At 42.9% G+C, this 19,771-nt stretch overlaps 1 protein-coding gene across 3 annotated transcripts in view; it reads left to right on the top strand.

The window, feature by feature from the left end:
* Positions 1 to 19,771, top strand: part of gart (phosphoribosylglycinamide formyltransferase) — a 39,005-nt gene that overhangs the window by 126 nt on the left and 19,108 nt on the right. The window contains exons 2-12 of one of the 3 annotated variants that reach the window (XM_079752019.1): positions 90 to 244; positions 4,641 to 4,844; positions 5,072 to 5,167; positions 13,065 to 13,239; positions 13,694 to 13,805; positions 14,366 to 14,434; positions 14,721 to 14,846; positions 15,441 to 15,528; positions 16,485 to 16,570; positions 18,370 to 18,538; positions 18,957 to 19,188. In XM_079752019.1, the coding sequence (XP_079608145.1) occupies positions 4,700 to 4,844; positions 5,072 to 5,167; positions 13,065 to 13,239; positions 13,694 to 13,805; positions 14,366 to 14,434; positions 14,721 to 14,846; positions 15,441 to 15,528; positions 16,485 to 16,570; positions 18,370 to 18,538; positions 18,957 to 19,188 (1,298 nt within the window). In that variant the 5' untranslated portion in view covers positions 90 to 244; positions 4,641 to 4,699. Of the gene's footprint in view, positions 1 to 86; positions 245 to 4,640; positions 4,845 to 5,071; positions 5,168 to 13,064; positions 13,240 to 13,693; positions 13,806 to 14,365; positions 14,435 to 14,720; positions 14,847 to 15,440; positions 15,529 to 16,484; positions 16,571 to 18,369; positions 18,539 to 18,956; positions 19,189 to 19,771 lie in introns of all 3 variants that reach the window. The other 2 variants (XM_079752017.1, XM_079752018.1) reach the window with 2 other exon arrangements.

Genomic DNA, 19,771 nt, shown 5'->3' on the forward strand with positions numbered 1-19,771 from the left:
TTCCGTTTAACAGTTAGAAAGTGTGGCATCGCACGCGGCTGTCGGTAAAGTTGCCCGCGTGGTCTGCGTTGATACTTTTTGTCCAGCAGCGCGAGGAGGAGCAGTTGACGTCACGCAGCGCGAGGAGGAGCAGCAGACGTCCAGTAGCGCGAGGAGGAGCAGACCTCAAATCTGGCTGACCGCTCTTGACTGTAATCCCCGGACCTTTCGCCTCTCTTACATCAAAAAAGTCCTTACATCCCAGGTGAGAAACGAGAATCTTAATACTTCTTATCCTCAAGCCCCCTTCAGAATCATCACTAAAACTTTTATTTTCTAACATTTTTGTGCTTTAATGGGATCTTCTTACACTCGTTAAGTGATGTTGAGGTTGTACCTGGACCTTGGTTGTGTGTGTGTGTGTGTGTGTGTGTGTGTGTGTGTGTGTGTGTGTGTGTGTGTTAATCTGAAAAGAAAAACAAATCAACCAAAACATGCAGACTTATCCTAAAAAACGTTACCTTTTTGTCAATCAGCATGTGCCAGTCCTTGTTTAATTTGTCTAAGAAGTATATGATATAATGATTTATTCATCAACAATCCGGATATATGCTTAGTTATATACAATGTTGGTAAAATGTCAGTGGATGCAACTAATTACATGGGGGACATAAAGACCTTTTTTTTGTTTCAAAATCTAATGAAGGCGATGTTAGTCATGTGAGTGAGTGAGTGAAACCAATCAACGAGTGAACACACACACACACACACACACACACACACACACACACACACACACACACACACACACACACACACACACACACACACACACACACACACACACACAGCATGTAAATGTATTTTTTTTGGGTAATGCAAAACCGAAAATTCAGGTTCCAGCTGATCAAAATATATTGCAGTTAAGCCTGGCAGGCATTTAGTGTGGCGCTCAGATATGTGTCTGTGTGTTTAAATGTGAGACCTAGGGCTTAAGCTTAATAGCCTCCTCTGTTTGCTCCGTCTATGAGTAACTTTTAGCATTTATTTTAAGTAAGAGTCCTCTGCTAATTTTATGTTTTTGAAATTAAGGTATTGTTATTATTAAAGTGGACATAACCCCTATCTCCCCCAGGAAATCTAACCCTATGACTGTATGTATGATCAATAATCAATAGCCAGCATCTGGGTATTTGTTAGGTCCTTGCAGAGGATTCCACCGTGTCACCTCATCATTTAAACATTTTGTAAATGATTGGTCAGAACAAGACTTGGTGGGTCAGTGGATGATAAGGAAAACACTGGCAATACCTTTTAATCTTTTCCTATGTCTACATCTTTGCGATTGATTACTTTCTGTCATTGTAAAGAGGGTTCTGGAAGCTAAATAGTTGCAGGCCTATGTTTTTCTCAAACACTAACCCTAACACATAAAATACATAAATCATGGACAAATGTAGTTCTATGTAAACTAAAATCATGCCAAATATTGTTTTGTTAAAATGTTTTGTTTGTTGCATTCGTCGACTTGCTTAGTCAGCATTGTCACTTGTCAGTGTGATAAAGTGTGTGACATATTGAAAAGAAAGTTAAAGGGTGCTTCAGTCACAACCTGCATCTTAATGATGTAACAAATAAGCAGATCACCTTAAGGTCTTGCAATAATTTCATGTAAACATTTAGTTTTGCAGTTAAGAAAATGATTGAACTAATTACAGAAGAAATGAAAATACATTGGCTACTCAATGTGGATGAGAGGGTTTTATCTGAATACAAACCCCCGCTAATAGATGGTAGCCTACGTTTGCAGTAAAATAATGATGTATTGTGGGTTTTATTTACAGAAGTAACTTGTTTCTTGTATAAATAGCCTAAATTGTATTTTATAGGCAGCATTACCAAAAGTTCATTGATTTCATATGATGCTATTTGTTGTCCGGGATTTGGGTGAATGTTTAAGGCTGTACATAAAAGACAATAGCAAGGTATTTGGTCTATCATTTTGTGGTCTGTTTCTCTGATTTTAACCATATTGTCCAGATCTGCACATATAGAGTCACATAGAGTATGACATTAACCATGGATTCTTCTGAAGTCAAATTTAAACCAGAGTGAAAATGTTGCTCTTTCATTGAGGACATTTACTGTCTTTTATATCTTCCAGCAGAAAGGGAGGCAGAGAGAGAGGGAGGGGGGGGCAGAGAGGGAGAGAGAAAGAATGATGAATGATTAAAGTGAGAATAGCCTTGAGAAGGAGGCCATTAGCCAGACAGCGCGGCCCTGTGACATTCAGGAGAGCTGCACATCTCCCCATTAATGCCCTTGTCCCTTGCAAATGAGACACTTGGGGTGATATGGGCCCCTGGTTAGTGGGGTCTTTGCAGAGAGAGACAAGGTTTATGAAGGGTGAATTTTTTATTGATGTATTTTTAATTAGTTTTATTAAAAAATAGTGAAAGTGGCACATATTACTTAGCATTGTGTAGTGCCTTATCCTAGCTATCTGTTGAATACTGGGAATGGGTTAACCTTGTGATTGTAAGTGCTTGGTACTATTTTCGATGAATATCCTTACGGTACAATGACAATTTGTCTTTACTTTGACGTCAACTGTTAAGGAATATCTAGATACAATGTGTATAAATTACATATAATATAAACAATATATTAATACATTAGAATAGCTAATACACGAGAGAGCTGAAAACCACGTGGAAAAGTACTGTGTCTAATTCCTTTACTGTGAAATCCCCAAAATGTCTGATAATTGTGCATTTTGTTTGCACAAAACCTTAATGTATTTGTTAGTATTATGCTGCTATGCTATGCTACGATGGTCACTTATCCAGGGCTCCAGACTATCTTTATGCGTTAGTTGCACTGGTGCGCCAAAATCTTTTTTCAGGTGCACCAGCACAAAATTTAGGTGCACCAAATTTTTCATTGTGTCGCCTTTAAGGCCATAAGGTCACATTTTTATCGCTCTTCATAACTTTCATATAATGTGAATGATTTTTGAACGAGAATAATGGTGCGTTCCAGGCAACCCGTAACCCGTGTTTTCACAACATTCTACCCGTGAAAATGCCCTGGAACGGTAGACAAACCGGCAACTCACTACCCTTGAACTCGTACCAGACCGATTCACTCCCAGTTCCAGCTTGTAACGTACGGGCTAAAAAGTGTCCCTGGAATGCAGCATGAGGTGTAGAGAAATGCTTGTCTTTATGTGAAGCACAATTATATATAAAAACAAAAATAAAGTGTTTCAAGTTTTTCACTGACCTGAAATGGAACATTTCAAACTAAAAAATTAAGCAAAATAAAACATTTCCAAATAAAAGGGCTTGTGCGGGTAATTCAGACTCTCTGAATAACTACTCTCAGTAGTAGGGCAGGTTGGAACAGTAGGCTTAGTTTTTTTGAATGAAAAAAAATTCTATGTTTTTACCTCGCTTAATTTTGTCGCGTTTATTTTCTTTATCCGTTTCAGTTACTCTGGCGCTCAGGTCGTTGACAATTTTTTTTTGCCAATCAGAGGCAAAGAACCGATCGAGCTCTTTCTCTTATTGGTTTAGACCACGATATGATCCTACCATGAGTGTGAGTTAGATTACAGGAGAACACAGAGAGATGATGCGATTGTGAAGGAAATAGATTTTTTACCCGGGCAGCGTCAGGTGAAAAAATAAGCACGCGACCTAGTGCGACCTATAAAAAATATTAGTCGCACCCTTAAATATTTTTGTCGCACTCTGGAGCCCTGTTATCCAAAAATATACGTGGATATTAATTTTGTGTTTTCTTTAGTTCGAAGATCGATAATTTATCTTGTCCTATGCATCCTTTTTGTTAGCCTGACCTTTAGCTTGTGTGGCTTCGGTCTTCTCAAAGGTCAGTGACTCCTTAAAATCCGTCTATAGTCCAGTTATTAATTTAGGTCAATTTTCCCTTGCAATTAAGCAGCTGCTACGTTGTGAGTTTAAATTAAAGGAGTGGTGAACCCTGCATTTTTTTAGTTGTGGTTTTTAAATGTGGTTATATGGCTTTGTGAATAGTCAACCTTGTATCTATGCCGTTTTGTCACCGTTAATAAAATAAGACGGTAATTAAGAGGGAACGGGAGTCAAATCTGATGTTTTTGCCAGTCTCCGGCAAAAAGTTTGAATGTTCCACTCTACTTTGAGGCCTGCGGCGTTCCTTTCATGAGGTTAGAGTGTCTTTGAGTTTACTTTTCCAAGTCACTTCAAGGGGACACCGGTGGGTAGCTTTAAGTGGATGTTTAGCGCTCTGTCAAGGCAACACTTGTATTTTAAAGCCACTTCGTGTGGTTTACATTTACATTTGGCAGACGCTCTAATCCAAAGCGATTTTACTATAAGTACATTTTTCAGAAGAAAGAGAACCAACAATATATCGCTGTCAGTACACTTAGGATGTTCATAGAAACAACTGCAAGGCACCTACAAACGCAACGTTAACCAATTTACCGAATAGTAAATTTCATTCACAACATCGCTCTTTATCCCGCTTGTACACAACGAACGTACTACAAAAGATTTACAGACTGGGTATTGATCGTAACCATGGGGATAACACCCCCCTCCTCCTTCCTAGAACGCTCAACCCTTTATTTTTTGTATGTTGCTGTTGGTTTGCAGTCTGACCTCAGTGTCCCGATTGGTTCTCGCACCTGTCAGTCCTGTGTGCAGCGGCTGACATGGCGGAGTGTGTGCTGGTGATTGGTGGAGGGGGGCGGGAACACGCCCTGGCATGGAAACTTGCCCAGTCGCCCCACGTCAAGCAAGTGTTGGTTGCCCCCGGGAACGCAGGCACCGCTGACTGCGGCAAGATCCGCAACTCTGGTGAACACACAGACACACACACACACACACACACACACCACTATTATTACCTATTCTAAAAACACATTTTCTCATCTCTGGTAGTTCTTTGGTAAATATATCGATGACTATGCCCTTAAAGGATTTAAAAATAAATGCCAATGATGAGTGCTTCATTGACTCTGATGCTGAATCAACACCAATACTCCTTTTGAACTCCCTCCCCCACCATGCTCCTGTCCCCCCAGAGGTCTCTGTCACCAACCATGCCATCTTGGCCCAGTTCTGCAAGGATCACAACGTGGGTCTGGTGGTGGTTGGCCCCGAGGTCCCCCTGGCCGCGGGTAAGTCCAGCTCTTGTCTCTAAGCTTCAATCCATCCAACTTTATTCAGGCTCTGCTTTCGGCGCAAAAACCTGCTGTGTTGTGGGAAGACGATTCAAGGGTTTTGTGGATCAACTTCACGGTTAGAGACTGTTTCTGTGGAATTTAATTCTAAGGAAAAGGCTTGTCATACATTTAACATTTACATTCAGGGCATTTAGCAGACCAATGCCCTGAATGTACAAGTACTAACCAAGTACAAGTACTAATAATCGCTAGGCTAACCCATTCCCCGTGTACAGCAATGACCGCAGCTACTGCAGATGCTACACAATTAAGTACTATGAATGAGTGCAATGTAGATTATGTGCGTACAATAAGTGCGTACATTAAGTGCCAGGACGTACAACATACAATGGTGGCCGGAAGGGGCTGGGTAGCTATGCGGTGTCCAGGTGAACTCTGAACAGGTGAGTTTTGAGTCTTTTGCGGAAGCTGGTGAGCGACTCTGCGATCCTGACATCGGCAGGGATCTCGTTCCACCACTGAGGTCCCAAAACAGAGAAAAGTTGTGACTTTGCTGATCGACCTTTGCTTGCTCTTAGCGATGGCGGTACCAGACGTCCAGCTGAGGTAGTTGAGCAGAGGGATCGAGCTGGGGTGTGTGGCTTTACCAATGCTTGGAGGTAGGCAGGGGCAGTTCCATCGACTGGCTTGTATGTCAGTACCATCATCTTGAATCTGATGCGAGCTATTACAGGGAGCCAGTGGAGGTCCCGGAAGAGGGGGGTCGCATAGGAGAACTTCGGTAGGTTGTACACAAGGTGCGCTGCCGCATTCTGGATGTGCTGCAAAGGTGTAATCGCAGAGGCAGGGAGTCCAGCCAGGAGCGAGTTGCAGTGGTCGAGGCAGGAGATGACTAGTGATTGGACTAGAAGATGAGCTGCTTCCCTTGTGAGGAAAGGCCGGATCATGCGGATGTTGTGCAAATTTGCAGGATCGGGCCACCGCAGTGATGTTTGCGGTGCAGCATAACTGAACTGAACTGTCCAGTACCACACCGAGGTTTCTGGCAGTTGGAGAAGGAGATACAGTGGTGTTCTCAACAGTGACCAGTAAGTCCATGTATGGGAAATCTTTCCCTGGCATTAGGACGAGCTCAGTCTTGTTGAGTTTAAGCCTCAGGTGATGGGCAGTTGTCCAAGTGCTGACGTCTGCCAGACATTCAGATATGCGTGTTGCAATCAGGGCTTTGTCCGATGAGGGGAAAGAGAGAAATAGCTGAGTATCGTCAGCATAGCAGTGATAGAAAAAGCTGTGTAATGTAATTACAGAGCCCAGAGATCTGGTATTGAGGGAGAACAGAAGAGGCCCCAGTACCGAGCCTTGAGGGACACCAGTTTCAAGCGTGCAAGGTTTGGACAAGGAGCCATTCCATGTTACCTGATAAGTGCGATCGTCAGGTAGGATGTGAACCAGGAAAGGGCAGATTCAGCAATGCCAAGTTCAGCGAGAGTGGCAAGGAGGATCTGGTGGTTCCCCGTGTCAAATGCTGCGGACAGGTCGAGGAGAATGAGAAGGTGAGTGAGGGAGGAGTTAAAGTGCGCTGAGAAATGGCAGGATGTCGCTTGAGACAGCCTGGAGGAGAGAGGAAGGGATAGTTTCAAGGGGGCAGGTGGAGGCATGGTTAGATGTTATTACTCTGTTGACCTCGTCGGAGGTGAGTGGGATAAATTGGGTAAAGACAGAGTTGGGGAGGGAGGATGGAGGCAGGGATAAAAGAGGAGCTAATGTCCTTTACCTCCTTTACCTTCTGGGTATCATGAATGTAGAAGAAAGAATATAACTAAGAAATACTGTTAAACTTAAACTTAAAAAATAGTAGAAAATATAGATTTAATATGACAAAAACTTCAAAAATACACTTTTTGAATGAGAAATTAGTATAAGATGAGTCCAAAGACATGTTTAGGATTTAAACCAACAAAAATGACCCTGCTTGGTTAGATTAAAGCTAACGGAATTAGGTATTTTTGTGTTTGCAAATATTGACATTAGGAGGAAGAATATAACTGCAAGAAATATAGATAAAAAAAAAACAACTTGAAAATACTACTTTTAGCAAGAAACGAAATGACCCTGTTTTTTTAAAAAAAAAAACACAGAAAAAGATGACGTAGCTTGATTAGAAAGATGCTAACTGAAAGGTATTTTTTGTTTGTTTAGCATATTTAAAACGTCTTTAAAACTTAAGTCATGACTAAAAAGCCTTTTGAACTTCCTTGAATTTGTCGCACACTTAGGACAGGGAACGAGACCTGAAGATTAAGGCCCAATCCCGATTCACCCCTGGCTCTAGAAGGACAACCCTTCTAGTTACGTCATTAGTTATTGTCGACATCAATGAGTTTGTTGTCTGTTGTTTTGAGTTTCACAATACCGGCTTCAGCAAATCTGAGAAACCTGGGTAAAAATACTTGTTCAACGCCGTATTTGACGCCTGCGAATGCTGGTGGATCCATTTGAGGAATGTAGAATGTACTGCAAAAATAATAATTCGTAAAGTTGAATAAACTTGTCCTCCACATGGCGCCCTAAGGGTATGTCTTCAATAAAAGTCCACAGTTCAATTATTTAATTTGTCTTTACTTTGATGCCAACCGTATAGGAATAGCTAGATACAATATAAAAAAGTATACATATATAATATAAAGAACATATAATAAATTGGCGAATACACTAGAGCAGTGGTTCGCAAACTACGGGTGGTACGCGATGCGCTACCAAGTGGTATGCAGAGGAATTCGAAAAGAAAAAGAAAACCGTTAGATTAAAAACAATACTATCAATATAGCTGCGAGCAGCAATGTGGGGGTCAAGCAGAATGGGACTCAATGAACAAATTTTGCTGGACAAACGTAATCGGTTAGGTGGCTACATGATGATATTGGCAAATGGTTATCACAATGAAAATACATTGAAGTTGCTTTGTAAGGGCCGGAATAGACTTGCTGCTAACAACGCCCCCCTAGGCGTTGATGATGCCCAATTATTTGGGCATCATCAGAATAGGGTCATAAGACTATGAGCCACGTTTGGTTTGGATGCATGAAGGCCTTGCAGAGAAATTAGCTCACTTCCTGTTTGATGTCCCCCTGAGGTCAAAGGTCACCAAATTGTTTGGTTGTCCCCAGAATGATGTCAAGAGTCTATTTACCAAGTTTGGCTATGATATGTTAAAAGAGATGCTGAGAACAGGCTTACTTCCTGTTTGGCGGCTTTGCCATCAAGTTTGATTGGCTGTCACGGCCAAACGGTTTTGAATCTGAAAAAGCTGTTTGGCAAATTTGTTCAGCTTGGTCTGAAGATCATATCTGGGAAGTTTCATGATGATTGGACATAATTTGTGTCCTGTGGATATGTACTATTAATTTTGACAACTTTCAACATGGCGGCCAAATTCTGATGTTGCCATTGGAAATATTTTATTAGCTACATGGGGCGGTCTGATAGTATCACCAGACATTGAAAATTTGTTTGAAATATACTCATGTGAAGAGAGAGGAGTTAAAACACGTCTTCATTGATTATAGCGCCCCCTAGAGGTCAATGGTCACCAAATTCATTGAGTGTCCCCATGATGACGTCATGGGTCTATGTACCAAGTTTGGTCATGATATGTCAAAGGGCTGCTGAGATATTGGCTTACTTCCTCTTTAGCGACTTTCCTGTCGAATTTGATTGGCTGTCCCGGCCAAACGGTTTTGAATTTGACAAATCGGTCCAATATGTTTCATCAAGCATGGCCTGATGATCATGTCTGCCAAGATTCACGATGATTGGACAGAATTTGTGATAGGAGATGCATTTTGAAGGTTTTTGACATAAACCAAGATGGCGGAAAATCCCTCATTGCACAAATCGACGACATGGGTGCGTTGAACTTGTCTTGGATCAAGGAATCCAATGATACCTTGTTTGTGAATATTGGATGAATTGGTCGAAAGTTATAAACATGAATGCATGTCCAACTTTGACCTGTTGGTGGCGCTAGAGCTGATGAGTTAGCGACCTCAAATTTGCATCATGGGCTAATGGGACTGTCCTGAACCAGTTTGCCAAATTTCACAACTTTTCACCAAGGCGTTCTATGGGCAGCCATAGACTCCCACTGAAGGATAATAATAATAGGAAAACATGCAAAAACAATGGGTTGTCTCGCAGCTTCGCTGCTTGACCCCCAATAATAGGAAAACGTAGGAAAACAATAGATTGTCTCGCTGCTTGACCCCAAAAAAATACTAGTACGAATGCAGTGGAGGCTTCTCCAGTGAGGAGAGGGAGGAAGATCCTCCTTAACATCGTTGAGAATAAAAAATGTAGATTGCCCAGACTACTAATGAATTGAATTGAATATGACTACTTTAATGCCTTTGTATATGTAATGTTTGTTTCCCTCCGTGAAGGGACATTAGCAAGCGCCGGCCCTGAGTGATAGGTTATACAATTAAGAAAAAAACAACGGTGGGCCTCTTCATAACTAATTTACATATTTTTGTAATTCAATAATGTAATATACAGTGGGGCAAAAAAGTATTTAGTCAGCCACCAATTGTGCAAGTTCTCCCACTTAAATAGATGAGAGAGGCCTGTAATTTTCATCATAGGTATACCTCAGCTATGAGAGACAAAATGAAAAAAAAAAAAAATTCTAGAAAATCACATTGTCTGATTTTTAAAGAATTTATTTGCAAATGATGGTGGAAAATAAGTATTTGGTCAATAACAAAAGGTCATCTCAATACTTTGTTACATGCCCTTTGTTGGCAATGACAGAGGTCAAACGTTTTCTGTAAGTCTTTACAAGGTTTTCACACACTGCTGCTGGTATTTTGGCCCATTCCTCCATGCAGATCTCCTCTAGAGCAGTGATGTTTTTGGGCCTTTGCTGGGCAACACAGACTTTCAACTCCCTCCAAAGATTTTCTATGGGGTTGAGATCTGGAGACTGGCTAGGCCACTCCAGGACCTTGAAATGCTTCTTACGAAGCCACTCCTTCGTTGCCCGGGCGGTGTGTTTGGGGTCATTGTCATGCTGAAAGACCCAGCCACGTTTCATCTTCAGTGCCCTTGCTGATGGAAGGAGGTTTTCACTCAAAATCTCACGATACATGGCCCCATTTATTCTTTCCGTCACACGGATCAGACGTCCTGGTCCCTTGGCAGAAAAACAGCCCCAATGCATGATGTTTCCACCCCCATCCTTCACTGTAGGTATGGTGTTCTTTGGATGCAACTCAGCATTCTTTCTCCTCCAAACACGACGAGTTGAGTTTTTACCAAAAAGTTATATTTTGGTTTCATCTGACCATATGACATTCTCCCAATCCTGTTCTGGATCATCCAAATGCTCTCTAGCAAACTTCAAACGGGCCCGGACATGCACTGGCTTTAGCAGGGTGACACGTCTGGCACTGCAGGATTTGAGTCCCTGGCGGCGTAGTGTGTTAGTGATGGTAGCCTTTGTTACTTTGGTCCCAGCTCTCTGGAGGTCATTCACTAGGTCCCCCCGTGTGGTTCTGGGATTTTTGTTCACCGTTCTTGTGATCATTTTGACCCCACAGGTTGAGATCTTGCGTCTTGTATGTATTCCATTTCCTAATAATTGCTCCCACAGTTGATTTCTTCACACCAAGCTGCTTACCTATTGCAGATTCAGACTTCCCAGCCTGGTGCAGGTCTACAATCGTCTTTCTGGTGTCCTTTGACAGCTCTTTGATCTTGGCCATGGTGGAGTTTGGAGTGTGACTGTTTGAGGTTGTGGACAGGTATCTTTTATACTGATAAGGAGTTCAAACAGGTGCCATTAATACAGGTAACGAGTGGAGGACAGAGGAGCCTCTTAAAGAAGAAGTTACAGGTCTGTGACAGCCAGAAGTCTTGCTGGTTTGTAGGTGACCAAATACTTATTTTCCACCATAATTTGCAAATAAATTCTTAAAAAATCAGACAATGTGATTTTCTGGATTTTCTTTTGCATTTTGTCTCTCATAGCTGAGGTTTACCTATGATGAAAATTACAGGCCTCTCTCGTCTTTTTAAGTGGGAGAACTTGCACAATTGGTGGCTGACTAAATACTTTTTTGCCCCACTGTATGTATGTATATATATATATATATATATATATATATATATATATATATATATATATATATATATATATATATATATATATATATATATCTATATCTTTTTTTTAGAAACCTTAATTTTTGATTCCCCCCCAGGTTCTTGGTGCACCACGTACTCTGCGTATAGGGAGCGGCAGGACTGATTAGCACCCCCTATCGCCTATTGACAATTACTTCAGGGAGGACGTTCCTCCCTCAGCCTCTGTTGACTCCCATTCATTTCCCCTAAAGTGTTGGCGGCCGGTGAATAACATGGGGTGCAATGGGAGAGAGGAGGAAAGTCCTCCTCTGAGTGGGTGTGACTAGCTGAGGGATCTGAATACCGCCTACGTCTGTTCATAGCGCATGGCTGCGCTATGAACCGATAAGCGGGAGCCCTGGCTGTGGACAAGCCTGGAGGGAGGGGTTATCCCCTCAAGGCTAGGCTACGAGAACCAACGACCCCGCTCAGTCGTACGCCTCGTTTCCACCGAGCGCTACTGTTCGTTGCGGCTCTGTTAGATTATATTGGCGTTTCCGTAGTGCGTGGCCGGGCAGTGGAGCCCGTGAGGAGGATTGACTTGATCTATAAATGAAGTCCCTCAATCTTAATTGGCTTAACACCATGACCAACATTCTGAAACATCCATTAACATCCGCATTTGCCTCAAACAATGTTAGGCTTACAGCCCATGCAAATAGTTGTGAAATAAGAATTGTTGTTCTTTTAATTGTTTGTTACTCTGACCATTCTGTTTGATATTGTGGAAAAGATGCTAGTGAATGATTCAGAGCATGATGCATTTTAAATGGAAACACTTTTGGTATTGTGTCTTCATTTTTCTTAAAACAATTGTAGCTGAAAATAAACATAGCCAAATTACAACCAATAGCTTCAGTCATTGAGGGCATAAATAGGCCCAATGCTAAGCCCAGATTTTTTTATTTAGTTTTACAAATCAAGAGTAGGCCTGGTTTGACTAATTGGCTTTGCATCCTTTCCTTCTGCCCTTGTAGTCCAAGACATGCTGCCCACCAGCTTTCAAAGTACAATGCTGTCACTGGTGGATTTGTATCAATTCACATAATTATCCCTCCCTGCTATTTGGTAGTTCCCCAAAACACCCTGAAACAACTTGAGTCTCACATTCTTATGCCACTAAAGGCCTTTTTATGCTCCCACGTTCCCGCAATGCAATGACCATGCAGACGCTTCGACGCAGTCGTGAATGTTTATGGTTCTGCGTCGGGTTTTAGTAAGCGGACCAATCACAGCCCTTGCTGCTCCGTCGCCTCAAAGGAAGGTTACGATTTTTGGAAATACATTTACCATGAGATCATGTTCTCACTTGCTGTGTGTGTATGTGTAGGTGTTTCCGTGTCTCTGGTCAATTGCTACCACGATGTGCGTAGCTGAATAGGGCCGCAGGCCTACGCTACTGTATGTTGTTATATTTTATATCATCTGTCATAATTGTGGTACTTGGGGAGACAAATATTTTATGTGGTGGTATGCAGTATAAAAAGTTTGAGAACCACTGCACTAGAGAGTTGGAAACCATGTGGGAAAGTGCTTTTCGATTCCATTTGAATAACCCACCCTATCCTTGGGTAAGACGATGAAAAAAGCCTCAGTTTTTAGGCCCGAAAACCTCTGTTGTGCCAAGGACCTTGGGAGCCCATTGCTCCCTCTGGAGCCTCGGGCCCCTGTTTTCATCCAAACAATAATCAATGCTCAATTCCCCCAGGCATGGTGGACGACCTGACGGCTGCGGGCGTGGCCTGCTTCGGGCCCTCCGCAAGGGCCGCCCAGCTGGAGGCCAGCAAGAGCTTCTCCAAGGCTTTCATGGACCGCCAGGGCATCCCCACGGCTCGCTGGGGCTCCTTCACGGACCCCCAGCTGGCCTGCGACTACATCCGGACGTGAGTGGAGCCCCCCCCGCCATGCCTACATATTTATATTTACATTTAGGGCATTTAGCAGACGCTTTTTCCCGAAGCGACTTACAACGGTTCAAACACAGGTCCAAACACCACCGGCGGAGTCAACCCGCAAGGCGACAGCCAGCCTGCCAGGAGTAGTCAGGATGAGGCGCCGGGGATCCAAGTTCCGGTTGCAAGTCAACCCCGCTCTACCTACCGCCCCATGACTACATGTTGACATTGCAACGTTTGCCTGAAAACTAACACTGTTGCATTCATCGTCGTGACTCCCTCTCCCACTTGTGATATCACTAAGGCACACGAAGAGGCAGAACGGCTTGTATTGGCTAATCAGACTCACACCTGCTGGTATAATAGGCGCCCTTTAAAAACAATTATCGTGATCTGTGACTCGTGTTTGATGGTGTTTGTCGATGTTGTTGTGCGTCCGCAGAGCTAGCTTCCCGGCGCTGGTGGTGAAGGCCAGCGGTCTGGCGGCGGGAAAGGGTGTGATTGTGGCGGCCAATCAGGACGAGGCCTGCGCGGCGGTGCAGGACATCATGAAGGTTCTTGAATGTTTTGAGATGTTGTGACGTAACTTGTTGAGAAAGAGCCGTCTTTTCGGTTTGGCGTCCTGATCAAACACCCCTCTTATGCACTTATTGTACTCACTTATTGTATGCCGGCCTCCTGGCACTTAATGTACATACTTATTCTATTATTGTGCGTCCTTATCCTTCCTATCTTTGAAGTCTACGGGGAATGGGTTAATCTAGCGATTGTAAGTGCTTGGCACTTTATTCTATGAACTTCTTTACTCTACCAACAGCGATATATTGCTGTTTCTCTTCCTTCTGACAAATATATACGTATGTAGTTGCTTAGGATACAAGCTACTGCGAAATGTAATTGTAATTAGTCAATTTATTGTCGAAACACTAAAGGAGCTAAAAAAGTAGTACTAAAAAGGAGCGGTTAAAAACCCCAGGCTTGGACTGATGGGACTTAAGTCCTGGTGGGCATTTGCTGTTCAACAAATTCCCATTTTTCGTTTGCATTTTAAATGTGGAACTCTATTTATTTTATACTATTGGAGTTGTAATGCCCGCCTACGTTTGGCTCGCAGGAGAAAGCGTTCGGTTCGGCTGGAGAGACGGTGGTGGTGGAGGAACTTTTGGAGGGAGAGGAAGTTTCGGTAAGTAACGCTTTTCTTTTTTATAATTTTTTGGCGGGGTTTAGGTATCACAGGTATCAAAGGTATCACATGAAATCAGTCCTGACAACTGCGGAGGAGTGTGATCCGGAGGAGGCATCATTTATTGGTTCAGGCATTAAGCTCCATTTTTTTTATTTTTAGATTTGGATGTAAATGATACACATACAGAAAATAGGTTTCTGTTCAATACACGTGGCCTGTACTTCTTAACATTCCATCAACCTTAGTCTTAAAAACTAATAGTCTGCGGTGCCCTCCCCCTCAGTGTTTGTGCTTCAGCGACGGCTCCAGCGTGGCCCCTATGCCTCCGGCACAGGACCACAAGCGGCTCCAAGATGGCGACCTGGGCCCCAACACCGGAGGCATGGGGGCCTACTGCCCCACACCACAGGTACTGTGTCCAGGCTAGGGGTGCCAATGTGTAAATGAGTACTCATCGCGCAAACGCGGATTAGGGGCATTAACAGTTAGGAAAAAGTTTATCGGAAATTGTTTTAGTTGTTATTTTTCCGACATCTTGTATTTGATTATTTATTCAATTGATATGCATGTTGGTGAAGTTTGAAGTGGGCTATATAATGAAATAGTTCAACATAATATTGGATACTATGGCAATTACTGTGATTAATATAATGCATCTATTGAATCAAACAGTGGCCAGTCTCTCTGGAGTCAGTTTGACATGACAACGTTGTGCATCTGCATTATTATTTATTTACTTTTTATCTTTTTTTTGCCAAATTATTATAAAATGGGTTATTAACAGTAATTACCATGATTAATGATAATCTATTGAATCAAACAGTGGCCATTCTGTGTGGAGTCCATTGACATGACGTTAAGCATCTGCGTTAAATTTTATAATAATATCTAGGCTACCTTTTTTTTGCCAAATTCATTATAATATGGCCGATCACAGTTGTTACCTTGATTAACATAATACATCTATGGTTCATCTTTCTTCTTGCTCTCTGCTGTGAACCAGGTCAGCCAGGAGATGCTGGAACAGATCAAGGTGAAAGTGCTGCAGAAGACCATCGACGGCATGAAGGCGGAAGGAGCTCCGTACATAGGTAGGCGCTGAACCGCAACACAGCAAAGTTCTAGACCAGACACAGATTTGTTTTACCTTTTTTCTTTAAGCGCCAGTAAACCTGCTGCACCGGGAATCAAACAGTATTTTAAAAGTGTTCTGGGAATGAGGTGGGCGTTTTACGAGCCACAGCAACTTTTTAAAACTTTTTAAGTCTCTTAAGCCTAAAAACCATTATAATGAGCGATGTATATGAAAATGGTTGATCTTGTGTCGTCTTCTTCGTTGGTTTATCTTGTGTTGTCTTCTTCTTCTTCGCTGGTGGATCTTGTGTCGTCTTCTTCTTCTTCGCTGGTGGATCTTGTGTCGTCTTCTTCTTCGTTGGTGGATCTTGTGTCGTCTTCTTCGTTGGTTTATCTTGTGTTGTCTTCTTCTTCTTCTTTGGTGGATCTTGTGTCGTCTTCTTCTTCTTCGTTGGTGGATCTTGTGTCGCCTTCTACTTCTTCCTCGTTGGTTGATCTTGTGTCGTCTTCTTCGTTGGTTTATCTTGTGTTGTCTTCTTCTTCTTCGTTGGTGGATCTTGTGTCTTCTTCTTCTTCGTTGGTGGATCTTGTGTCGTCTTCTTCTTCTTCGTTGGTGGATCTTGTGTCGTCTTCTTCTTCGCTGGTGGATCTTGTGTTGTCTTCGTCTTCTTTGCTGGTGGATCTTGTGTTGTCTTCTTCTTCTTCGCTGGTTGATCTTGTGTCGCTTTCTACTTCTTCTTCGTTGGTTGATCTTGTCTCGCTTTCTACTTCTTCGTTGGTTGATCTTGTGTCGTCTTCTTCTTTTTCGTTGGTGGATCTTGTGTCGTCTTCTTCTTCTTCGTTGGTGGATCTTGTGTCGTCTTCTTCTTCTTCGTTGGTTGATCTTGTGTCGCCTTCTACTTCTTCTTCGTTGATTGATCTTGTGTCGCCTTCTTCTTCTTCGTTGGTTTTCTTGCTGCCGTTTGATTGACAGGCGTGCTCTATGCTGGCCTCATGCTCACCAAGGACGGCCTGAGGGTGCTGGAGTTCAACTGCCGCTTTGGAGACCCGGAATGTCAGGTGTGTGTGTGTGTGTTAGACAGTGTACATTAGGGATAGGCCGATGGTCGATTTTATCGACTATCGGCGATAGATGGATTCCATCGCCGATCGTCTCAAGTTGCCGATGAAAAGGCGATCCTTTTTTTTTTGTGATTGTTTTTTTTATTGCCAGAAAAACAGCCCTGTGTGTGGTGTGGTGGCTAATTTTACAGCTTAAAAAGCCCCACAAATTGTAATTGAAGTGAACTGGCACAGGTGGAAACACACTCTGTAGCGCTGACCTGACGTATTCCCTCACTACTACGAGAGGAGAGGGGAGGGGCTCGAAACCTACCGCTCTGCTCGCACGGCGAAATGACATCACACTCCGCTGCATCTCACCCTGAAAAACTGATGGTCGCTCATCTATGTGTGTGTGTCTATGTCTGTGTGTATGTGTTTATGTATGTATTTTTCTGTGTGTGTCTGTTCAGACAATGGTGGAGCCATTGCGTCTGTGTCTAAGCCACGTTAACATGAACAATTCCGATTAGATTTCTAAACGGAATAGATCTATTCCTACCATGCAATCTGAATGTACTGTATATATGGCATTTACAAAAGTGGTAAGCGTACGTGCGTATGTCTCGCGCACAACCATTATGTTGGTCTTGACTTATACTATGTAAGGGATACATTATATTATACATTATCCCGCTTATTACACGGCTCCTTGCCAAAACGAAACAATCTCTTCACACGGTGTGTCTTTTTACAATTACCATTCGTAGTGTTGATCAGCAGAGAAATAGTCCGCCAAAGACGTTGACGTTGAACGACATAGAATTCTGTTCCGATCAGAGAATTGTATTCCGATTGAGCTGTTTTTCCACTTATAATCGGATCAGAAGTGTCCATAAACGCGGCTATGTGGCGAAGCTATTGTGTGTGTGTGTGTGCATGAACGTCCTCACGCTCTGGCGTCAAGGGAAATCAATGAGAGCAACTGAAAACTATGCCGGTCAGAAACTAAAACTGTGATTCTAAAAAGAGTAAGCTATCGAAATTTCGTTTAGATATTATTGAAGATACAAGTGTGTAGATTTGTTCATTGGTTTGAAAAATGAATTGGTTACGATGTGTTGATTTGTCAGAGTTTGACCAGCCGGCTTCAATGGAACCAAGTGAAAGTAGTAGAAAGGAGCAGTTGCATCCGGCGTTACATGAAACGGCGACCCCCTTGATAATGGTGCTGCCCCCCGCCGATAGTATCGACTAACGGCGATCGCTAGGGGGTGCAATCGGACGATGGAAGCTTGTAGACGATCGCTCAACCTTAGTGTACTTGTGTGTGAGACAGTGTACGTGTGTGTGTGTGTGTGTGTGTCTTCATGCTGAGTGTGTTTTCCAAAATATTCTCTGAATCATTGTTGTCATTTCCCCCAAAAATTCTGCAGACATTTTTTCGTTCATGTAAATGTATTTATTTGTATTTATACATTTTTATGTGGACATAAGGCACCGACATTAATATAGGCATTCACACAGATTTCCATATGCACAGACACGCGTAGCATTATTCACAGAATAAGAACTGCAGGAAGGCAAGGAATCTCGTGCTTTTGTCCCTCTGCAAATGAAGTCTTGAATCTGAGGACGACAGTGTGTGTGTTATTGTCCATTGGTCCAATACATTTATATATCATCTCTAAATCCTTTTTTGTTGTTCCCCACATAAGAAACTGTAATGGCCTTGTTTTGTATTGTATTTATTTGTATTCCTACATTTTACAAAAGAAGGAAAGAAATCCAAGGAGGCGTTCCTCTTCCTCCCCCAGGTCCTAATGCCCCTGCTGAAGAGTGACCTGTACGAGGTGCTGCTCCACACGCTGGACGGGACGCTCGCCTCCCACGCCCCCCTGTGGCGCCAGGAAAGCTCTGCGGTCACCGTGGTGATGGCCAGCGCCGGCTACCCGGGCACGTACGAGAAGGGTGTCCAGATCACAGGTACTTATCGATAGCTTTAAGCAGTGTTCGTTGTCATGTCCGTTTCTGAATGTAGCCAGTTGGATGACCATATAAGGCATTGGGGACAGGTTGTGGATGTTTAGAATTTGTAAACTAATTTGTTGGCTGACTTTAACGTTCAGAATGGTCATGATTCGTGCGTTTGTCAATCGTGATTTTAATAGTTTAATTTCAATATTTTAAAAGCCAGTATTTGTAAAATAGACAAAATTGTACATTTGTTAAATGATCCAGATCCTTTTAAGTTAATTATTTTTTTATAAAATAATTCACAAAATAAGAATGAATAAAATGGAACAAATTGCCATCCTATTTATCGTGTTTGCGTCTGCATATGTGTGTATGTGTGTGTGTTTGACTGCATGTGTGTGTGTGTGTGTGTGTGTGTCCTCCCCAGGGCTGTCCCAGGTGGAGGCGATGGACGTGCAGGTGTTTCATGCCGGCACCGCCCTCAAGGCCGGGGGCGTGACCTCCAGCGGGGGGCGTGTCCTCACCGTCACGGCCGTGCGGCCGTCCCTGGAGACGGCACTGCAGGCGGCCAATCAGGGCGTGGCGGCAGTGGTCTTCCCCGGCGCGGTGTACCGTCGCGACATCGGACACCACGCCATCGCGTACCTCGGACAACGCAGGTGTGTGTGACCGCAGAGGCAGAAATCGGAAACAAGGGAGCAGAAGTCGGGAAAAAGAAACGCAAAATTTTTCTAAGCTAGCAGGCATTTATTAGGACGCCTTTAGGATTCACACTCTGTCTTTAAAGGGTTGATATTTTACCACCAGGTGCCGTTACGAGGCCATTTCGGAAATCCACGTTTTCCTGTGTATTAGTGACATCAAAAGCGGGCGTTTCCACCTAGACGTACGATGGACAGCGTACATCTAGGTGGACACACCCACTTGGGATGTCACTAAGGCACAGAGAAGGGCAGATTTTCAAACGGCTTGTAATGGCTGATCACACTCAAACCTGGTGGCATATAAAAAATGATGTGACTAGTAATAGTTTGGCTTCTAGTTTAGTTTAAACCTGCACTCCATTGTTGTTTACTGGTCTGTCTGGGTCCCACAATCAGGTTTTCGTGTATATATTTTGTCTAAAACATGGTTAATAAACACCTCTTCACTAACATCCATGTTGTCCTGTTTGTCTTACCAATACCTAATAGTGGATTGACTATATATGAATTCAACTTAAAGTTGCAGTCTTGCTGTGTT

Source organism: Pollachius pollachius (genome assembly GCF_949987615.1).
Source record: "Pollachius pollachius genome assembly, chromosome: 15".
NCBI lineage: Eukaryota > Metazoa > Chordata > Actinopteri > Gadiformes > Gadidae > Pollachius > Pollachius pollachius.